Source organism: Equus przewalskii, chromosome 2 (assembly GCF_037783145.1).
Source record: "Equus przewalskii isolate Varuska chromosome 2, EquPr2, whole genome shotgun sequence".
NCBI classification, from domain to species: Eukaryota; Metazoa; Chordata; class Mammalia; order Perissodactyla; family Equidae; genus Equus; species Equus przewalskii.
In genome coordinates this window covers 19,558,630-19,566,772 of record NC_091832.1, presented here as the reverse complement: position 1 = coordinate 19,566,772, position 8,143 = coordinate 19,558,630, and the positions used below count along the sequence as shown (strand labels likewise).

At 60.9% G+C, this 8,143-nt stretch overlaps 1 protein-coding gene and 1 long non-coding RNA gene across 5 annotated transcripts in view; one reads left to right on the top strand and one right to left on the bottom strand.

Moving 5' to 3' along the window:
- Nucleotides 1-1,370: 1,370 nt before the first annotated feature.
- On the bottom strand, nt 1,371-4,292 carry POU3F1 (POU class 3 homeobox 1). Its single transcript, XM_070594068.1, has one exon. The coding sequence runs from the start codon at nt 4,245-4,247 to the stop codon at nt 2,892-2,894; it is 1,356 nt and encodes a 451-aa protein (XP_070450169.1). The 5' UTR covers nt 4,248-4,292; the 3' UTR covers nt 1,371-2,891.
- A 286-nt stretch (nt 4,293-4,578) lies between these two features.
- LOC103549512 (uncharacterized) overlaps nt 4,579-8,143 on the top strand; it is a 175,807-nt gene continuing 172,242 nt past the window's right edge. The window contains exon 1 of one of the 4 annotated variants that reach the window (XR_011537458.1): nt 4,579-5,116. This is a non-coding gene — a long non-coding RNA (uncharacterized lncRNA). The remainder of the gene's footprint in view (nt 5,117-8,143) is intronic. The other 3 variants (XR_011537456.1, XR_011537455.1, XR_011537457.1) reach the window with 3 other exon arrangements.

Below are 8,143 nucleotides of genomic sequence, written 5' to 3'. Positions count from 1 at the left end.
TGTGGAAGTAGTTCCCCCTGAGATCGAGGGGCAGAGCCCAGAAAGTCACTGGGAACTGTCAGCACGGCAGGGTCATCCTGAGGCTGCAGCCTGGCCAGGGACAGCCAACTGGGGAGTCTGGGGACACCTCTCTGGGTGCCCAAGACACTGTCGGCTAGAGTCAAGGCCTCTCACGGGCCTGCACTTGGGCAGCTTCCCTGGCTGGAGAAGGCCACACGTACACCCTCACGAGGGACACAACTTTCGCCCTAGGCAAGTGACTAGGCCTTCAAGCTCTGTCTCCGTGAAGAGGAAGAGAAACCTCATGTGACTTCTCCTGAGAAGGGACAAGCACTGCATCTACAGAGGAAACAGGAGGAGCTGTTTTATTCATATTTTTAGGAAGAGTTGTTTTAAAGGAAAAAGAAGTTCCTGACTGGGACACAGGGAACCTTAGGCTTTGGCTCTGGAGCTCAGATCTGCCTCCCCCATCCTGCTTCTGGAGCGGGGGGATGCTGCTGTCGAAGGCTTGAGAAGGGGATGTCTGAGAACGTCTGTGTCCTCTCCAGGTCATGATTGCACAGCCGTGGAATCCTCACACAGGCATATGCATCACTCCCTGGGGCGGAGGGAGGGTGTCCTTTGGGTACTCATCCCTGGAGAGGAGATGCCCGGGCTTTCACAGCTGGGCCCTACTCTTCCCCAAGAGAAGTTGGGGCACAGTGGTTTGTCTGCAGAGAAGTAGTAGGGCTAGCTTTGCCCAAACAGACAGGCAGGGCTTTCCCCCCAGGCCCACTCAACTCCCGCAGGACCACTGTCTAAGCTGTGTGAACGCCCAGTGGATCCACGCAGGTTTGGGTACCGTTGGTTTGCGGGTAGAGAGCCAGCTGGAGTGGGCTGGTGGGCCTGATTCAGTTTCCAGTGGCCCCAGAACCTGGAACGATGGAGTTGGCCTGGACCCCACACATGGAGTACAAAGTGAAACCAAAGTCAGGAGCTGTGGTGCCGGGCGGGGGATACAAAGATGCCAGGCTGGCGGTCCAGGTTGAAGCAGGCTCCTTTCTTGGCCGTGAAGAGGAGTCGAATTGTGCCTGAGGAATGGCTGACTCAATTCGGTGAGGGTGTCCTAGGCCCTGGTCTGGTCTCAGGATAGTCTGTTTATGGGAGGGGACAAGAGGCGGCTTCATCTTGCCTAAACTCACTCACCTGAGGCAGGGGCCCAACTGTTGCCCAAGTAACCAGTGGTCCTGATACTGGCCAGCAAGAAGGTCTGTGTGGTCACCTTCCTCCAGGACAGTGAGGCCAGAACTTTAAGGGGATAAGCGAGGGCATCCCGTCACTTCACCCCCAAACCAACCCAGCCCTGGTAGTAAAGAGGACAGGACACGGCCCTGGGGTACATGTTTATGTGAGTAATAAAATATTTACTATAACATAAATATAAAGGGAACTTCCCAGTCTACATTTTTTTTGCAATAAAGATACAAAGAGAATGCATCAAAACATTGTTCCAAAAAATAATAAAAATAACAAAATTTAAATTCAAACTGTAACAAACAGAACAAGAAATGGAGAAGGGGGAAGCTCCAAACACATCCGGAAAATAAATAGAGATGGGTCAGAAATCTGGAAATCATATTAAAATATCTTTTTCGGATTAGTCGGTGTACAAAATCCTTTAGGATCGGGAGGGAGGGCAACCCGGAAAACCAAAAATAAAAGCCAAGCACAAAATGTTTCTTCTCCCCGCCGGTGTGTACATATCTCACATATTTACATGGTTCCCACCTCACCCCAAATTTGGGGAATTTCTCTCCAGGCCTCCCCCCAGCATCCCGCATCCCAGGGGGCTGGAAAGGGAGCAGACGGAAGCCGCGGGGATTTAGGCAGAAGGTTCTCAGGGAACGGCTTATTTCTACAGCTGGTTAAAAAATATCTCCAACTTTTTCAAGTTTCGTTTGTTTGTGGCCAGGGGGTCAGGGCCCCGCGGGGAGCGGGGGCCCTGTTGTGCGGTGGTCAGTCTGCGGTGGGGCACAAGCCCCGTCCCATCGGGGTGTGTGTGGGAGCGCAGACCCCTCCGGTGTGGCCGGGAACCGAGCTGGAGCTCGGATAAAACGAAACGAAAAATGAACACTTAAAATTTTTTTTGTTAGTTTTTGTTTTTTTGTTTTGCTTTTTTTGGGGTAGGGTAGGGGAAGGTAAAGGGAAAAAATAAATTAGGCTAGATTAAAGCTTTGGCTATTTCCTGCTTTATACACAGACGCGGCTCTCGCGGCCTCCCCTCCGGGGCCCCGATAAATACAGTATACAGCGATTTAAATTAAGGGCGCGGGCGGAGTTAGAAGGACCCCAGGAACCGAGAGGCTCCATGAATAAATAAAAATCGTAAAAAACCAAACCCGGAGGAAGGGTAAGGGGGATGGGGCACATCCTTATGGGAGAGAAGAGGCGTGGAGCGAATAAAGTGACAGTCCCCCGCCCTCGACCCGCAGGCTCGGGAGTCCGCGCCGGGGAGAGGGATGGGGAACCCTCCCCCCTCTCCTCCTCTCTCCCGGGAAATCCCTAACCCCGTACCGCGTTACCTGTCGCTGTGGGGAGGCCGCTGCCGGGATCCGGCCCCGAACAGCCCGGGGGGCAGGGGCGGGGGTCGTCGAGGGAAGGAGGGCAGGGAGCAGGCGGCGGGCAGGACGCCCGGGGTGAGTTGGCGCGGTCCAGATCTTCGCTCCTCTCTCCTGGGGCTCGGGTGACGCAGCCTATCGGCCGTCTTCGCCGCTCGCCGGAGAGGGTCGTCCGGGTGTTTGGTTTTGTTCGAAAGTTTCGGGGCTTTTTGTAAAATCCAAAGCAACCGAACAAAAAAGAGTTCAGGCCGCGCGGCACCTCGCCGCGCGCCGGCAGGAGCCCGGCCCGCGGGGTCACTGCACCGAGCCGGGCAGTGTGTGGTGGTGGTGGTGGTGCAGCGCGGCCGGTGGCGGCGGCGGGGGCGCCGAGGGCGGGGATGCACCGCCCCCGCCCGGCCCCAGCTCGCCGGGTGCGTAAACGTCGTCCATGGGCGGGTGGCCGGCTCCGGCCGCCGGGGTCATGCGCTTCTCCTTCTGCCGCCGGTTGCAGAACCAGACGCGCACCACCTCCTTCTCCAGCTGCAGGCTGTCGGCCAGGCCCGTGATCTCGTGCGCCGAGGGCTTGGGGCACTTGAGAAAGTGGCTCTCGAGCGCGCCTTTGACTCCCACCTCGATGGACGTGCGCTTCTTGCGCTTGCGGCCCTGTGCTGCGATCTTGTCCAGGTTGGTGGGGCTGCCGCTGGACGAGTCGGTCTCCTCCAGCCACTTGTTGAGCAGCGGCTTGAGCTTGCACATGTTCTTGAAGCTTAGCTGCAGGGCCTCGAAGCGGCAGATGGTGGTCTGCGAGAACACGTTACCGTACAGCGTGCCCAGCGCCAGCCCCACGTCGGCCTGCGTGAAGCCCAGCTTGATGCGCCGCTGCTTGAACTGCTTGGCGAACTGCTCCAGGTCGTCCGAGCTGGGTGCGTCCTCGTCCGAGTGCTCGCCCACCGACGAGCCACCGCCGCCCGCGCCCGGGTGCAGGTGCGCCGCCGCCGCGTGCAAGCCGCCCGCGTGTGCATGTCCGTGTGCGTGTCCGTGGGCGCCCAGGTGCGGCGGAGGCGACGGCTCCAGCTGCGCCTCGTGGCCGTCCTCGTGCAGCGCGTGGTGCAGGCCCGGCCCCGCGCCGCCGCCGCCCGCCGCCAGCATCCCGGCCAGGCCGCCGCCGCCGCCCCCCGGGTAGGCCGCCTGCGCGTACAGCCCGAGCGGTTGGGGCTGGTGGCCTCCGCCGGCCCCCGGCGACGGCGACATGGCCGGGCCCAAGTGGTGCGCCGTGCCGCCCTGCGCCCATGCCGCGCCCGCGTGGGCCGCCCCCTGGTGCACCAGGCGCGCGTGGAAACCGCCGCCGCCGCCGCCGTCGTCGGCTCGGCCAGTGCCGCCGCCGCCCGCCTTGCCGTGTTCCAGGTGCGGGCCGCCGGCCCAGTCGCCGCCTCCGCCTCCTCCCGTGGGTAGCCACTGGGGGTGCGCTAGGCCCACGGGGTGGCCCGCGCCCGCGCCCAGCCACTCGTGGTGCATCAGCTTCTGCACTTCGCGGTACGCGGCCCCCGCGTGCAGCCGCTCGGCCGCCGCCGCCGCCGCTGCTGCCGCCGCGGCGTCCGGGTGCATAAGCGGCCCCGTGCCCCCAGCTCCGCCGCCGGGGCCCCGCGGCAGGTACTGCGCCGTGGTGGCCATGCCGCCCCGCGCCCCGCGCCGCCGCCGCTCCGCTCCGTCTGCGGGCCCAGCCGCCGCGCTCCACCGGCTTAAAGCCGGGACCCGCTCAGCGCTCCGGAGCCCCACCCCACCCGCCGCCCATTGGCTGCCCGCGGAGCCGCCTCCCGCCCCCCGGCCCCGGCCCCCGCCCCCCGCGTCCGCCTGCCGCCAGCCGGGGCCGCCCAGAGCTCGCCATTGGGCCTCGCTCCCGGGGTCCCGCGCGCCGGCCGTGCTGATTGGCCGCTGGGGCTTCATTCACGGCCCCCCTGCCGTCCGCGTACACACTCACGCCCCGGGGGCGCGGCCGCCACGTGGGGAGTGGCGCGGGGGTGGCACTGGGACCGCACCCCCTCTCGTCCTGGCTGCGTGGGCCCAGCTTTCCCCCCTCGCTGGAGACTCCGAGCCCGGCGGGTCCCACACTCCACGCGAGCTGAATTCCCGCCCGTCTTTGGCAGGGGCGGCCGGAGGCGGCGGCGAGGATGGCGGGCTCCGGGAGGCGCTCGGGCTCCGAGAAGCCGCTCAGCCCCGCGCTCCTCCCTCCGCAGTGCCGCTGCAGGCGGGCCGGGATTCCGCGGGTCTCGGGAGGCTGCGAGCGAGCGGCGGCGCGGGTCCCCAGCTCGGTTCCAGAGCGGCTGCTCGCCTGGGCCGCCTCGCCTCCCGCAGCTTCCAGCGGGCACGGAGCTCTCCTCCGCGCGCCTCTCCGGCCCGTCTCGTTTTCCCCCTCCTTCCGCTAGACCCAGTGCCGCAACTCCGCCGACCTCCGCGGCCCTGAGAGCGCGTCGGCCGCGGGCAGAGTCAGACCCGCTTCACGCCTCGCGCAGGCTCCCCTTCTCCCGGGCACCGCGGCGCAGGTGAGTACCGCGCGGGCGGCTCGGGGCGGCACGGCCGGCGGCAGTGATGCTGCGGGAGTCGGGAGCTCCTGTAAAGAGGCCGCGTTCCGGGGGTTCCAGAGTGAGAGAACCTTGAGGTGGAGGCGGCTGGGGGGGGGGGTGGGGGGGGAAACGCCACCGACAGGGGTGGTGGACTCACTGGGTCGGCAGGTATCTGTCCCAGGCCGCCGCTGCCTTCTCGCTCCTTCACCTCTCTGCCTGAAGGGCCCATTGGCCGGGGTCATGGCGGGGTCACGCCCCAGAGACAGTTGCTCTAGGTGAGGCGTGGCCTGGACTTGAGGAAGTGCTGTTGGCACTTTAGAAGTCCAGGGTGCAGGCCGGGAGCTGTCCAGCCTCGCCTGGGGTCCTGCACTGGCGTTTAATCCGGCTCGCCTGGGGCTACCGAAAAGGGAATTGAGATTGAGGAGGCCTTGTTGGAAAGGTGAGGCGTGCAATTCGGGTATCTTCTCACCCCATTTCTTTGAGGACTCCCTGAAGGATTCTGAGTGGACTGGAACCCCAGTAGCAGCTCTCCTGTGCCTTTGACCCACACTGGGCTGGAAGCTGAGCAGAGCTAGGTGTAGTCTCCACTCTTCCCCACACTGGGGCTTGGCTCCCCGGGAGCCATCCAGCTGCCAGCCCACCTCTTTTCTCCCCATGATCTTGCCTCTCATGGATTCATGGATTCCGGGGCCCTGGGGTCCCAGATCACAGGACTGAGCTGGGGACCCAGCTAGAGCCCTACTGGGCAAGTTGAGATTGTGGAACACAGCCTTCACAGTGTGTGAACAACGGTGATGGGGACTTGGGTGACAGCTGCAGTGGGGTGATCCCACCGGTGGCTGGGGCAGAGTCGACAGTGACAAGGGTCATCCCGGGCACAGACTGTGCTCATCCAGGCCCTGAACATCCTAGGAGGAGGCTCTGGCTAGCCCCTAGGGGATGGAGTAGGACAGGGTCTGGTCCTTGTCTGGCCACTGGCCACTGTCTTGAGCAGGCTCCTGAGGTACCACCCTTGCTTCAGAAGCTGTGAAGGAGCCCTGTGTCTGAACCTAGCTAGGAATGCTGAGCTTCCCTGGACTCTGGCCCGGGAAGGGGTCACTTTGAGGCAGGCCTGGACCTCCTGGTCCGCTTGTCTTCCTGGCCCCTCCCCCAGGCCCAGGAGGTAGGACCCAGGCTGGGAATGATGTAGTGAAGGCTCCTCTCGTGCCAGCCCTAACCAGACATTGAAGCAGGGGCTGCCAACCTGACCTGCCACTATCTTCCTGGGCAGGAATAACTCTGGTCCTGTCTCTCTAGCCCTTGGTTTTCCTACCTATAAACGGGGAATAACAGTGCCATAGGTAGCCCACCTGTCTCACTAAGGTAAGTCAGAGGGTGATACGAGACAATGGGGGTGAAAAGCTCTCAGAAAGGGCATTTACTCTGCTGGTTTCTGTTGTTAGTGCCCAGTGAATGGGCAAATTACTCGCCCCTTTAACTAAATCTCATCTGTTGAGTGGGGTTATGGAGGTTTGGACCAGCTGACCTCATAGGCCCTTCCAGCTCTGATGGTCTTTGAGTCTGTGAATCTGTCTCAGTTTTTGTTGGAGGAAGGGAACTGTCTGGACAGTGGACGGGTGTGATGTCCAGTCTTTGGAATTGTCACTGAGACTTGAAGAATGAAGACTCGTGGGTGCTTTACCCTCATCATTTTACCTGCACCTCTCGGCCCTGTGGGAGAACAATGAGATTCTTACCCCCAGTGCATAGATGAGGGAGCTGAAGCTTGTCTGAGGGTGCAGAACCCATGAGGGTCCCATTCCTCATTCTCCTCATTGCTCTGGGATGGGGAAGGATGCCTGTGGAGGCAGCGGCTTTGGCTGTCACAGTAGAGAGAGCCCACCACCCTATCTCTGGTAGCTCTCGGAGGGTGGGCCAGGGCCAGCTGGCACTCCTGAAGCTGTGATCCCGGGTCTGGGCTGGACTGAGAGGTGTCTGCAGCAAAGCCGGGCTCCTAGGTTACCAGTTTGTCAGCCAGCAAATCTCAGTCCCGTCCCTGTCATCCCTGTTAGCTGCCCTGTGACTTGGTGCTGGTTGCTTTGCCTGGAGCTTCAGTTTCTTCATCTTAAAACGGGGACAGGAATGCCTGCTTCTCAGTTTACTGTGAGGTTCCAAGGAGGAAGCAAAGCGTGTAATTTAGACACCCTCTGCATGTTCGAGCTGCCCCTGGGGTGAGCAGCCGTGTGAACTAGGAAAGGATAACGTTGCTTTCCCTGCTTTGGAAGTTTTAGACCCTCTACAATGATATGGGCTTGGTCTTGAGTAAAAATTTTCTTGTATTTGAAAGTTAAGTTTTCCTCAGGAAGTCTTGACATCTTCTTTGCTCTTGCTCCCCGAGGTTCTGGGTGGGGTGCTGGGGGCTGTGACATGGCCTGCTGCAGAACACCCCCTCTATCCAGGAACCCTACCTTCACAGGGTCTGGGGAGGACTTGGCATACGGACCTCAGACACCCCCCTGATCCACGCAGACACTGAATGGTTTAGGTGTTCACACACACATGCCACACTCAGATACACACGTGCAATTTAGCCCAGGGACAAACATACAGATTCACGATAGGAATGCATGGACTCACACCCTTAGGTTGGATATTCATAGTCACAGAAATCAACACACAATGATAAATACAGGCATGTGTCTAAATGGGAACACACGCAGAACCCACACGTAGGCTTAAATAGACTCAAGTAGGCATTCCTTCAGCCACACAAAAATACACGAGACCTACAGTGGCTTTTGGAGTCACAAGCTGGTGTGCCAGTTCACACAAAAAGGCACACTGTCATGTTCACACACAGGAGCACACAGAGCCAGCCACGCACACTCTGCCACCCAATGCATAGACACAAAGAGGCCCACCCCACATGTCACATAGACATACACATATACACCTACACCCTGTAGGAACTGACACATCTGCACAAGGGATCGGAAAGCAGAGGAGGGGGCTGTCCCCAGCCCAGAA

Excerpts from the sequence above, each read along its gene's own strand:
- POU3F1 (XM_070594068.1), bottom strand. The coding sequence starts at position 4,247 with ATGGCCACCACGGCGCAGTACCTGCCGCGGGGCCCCGGCGGCGGAGCT.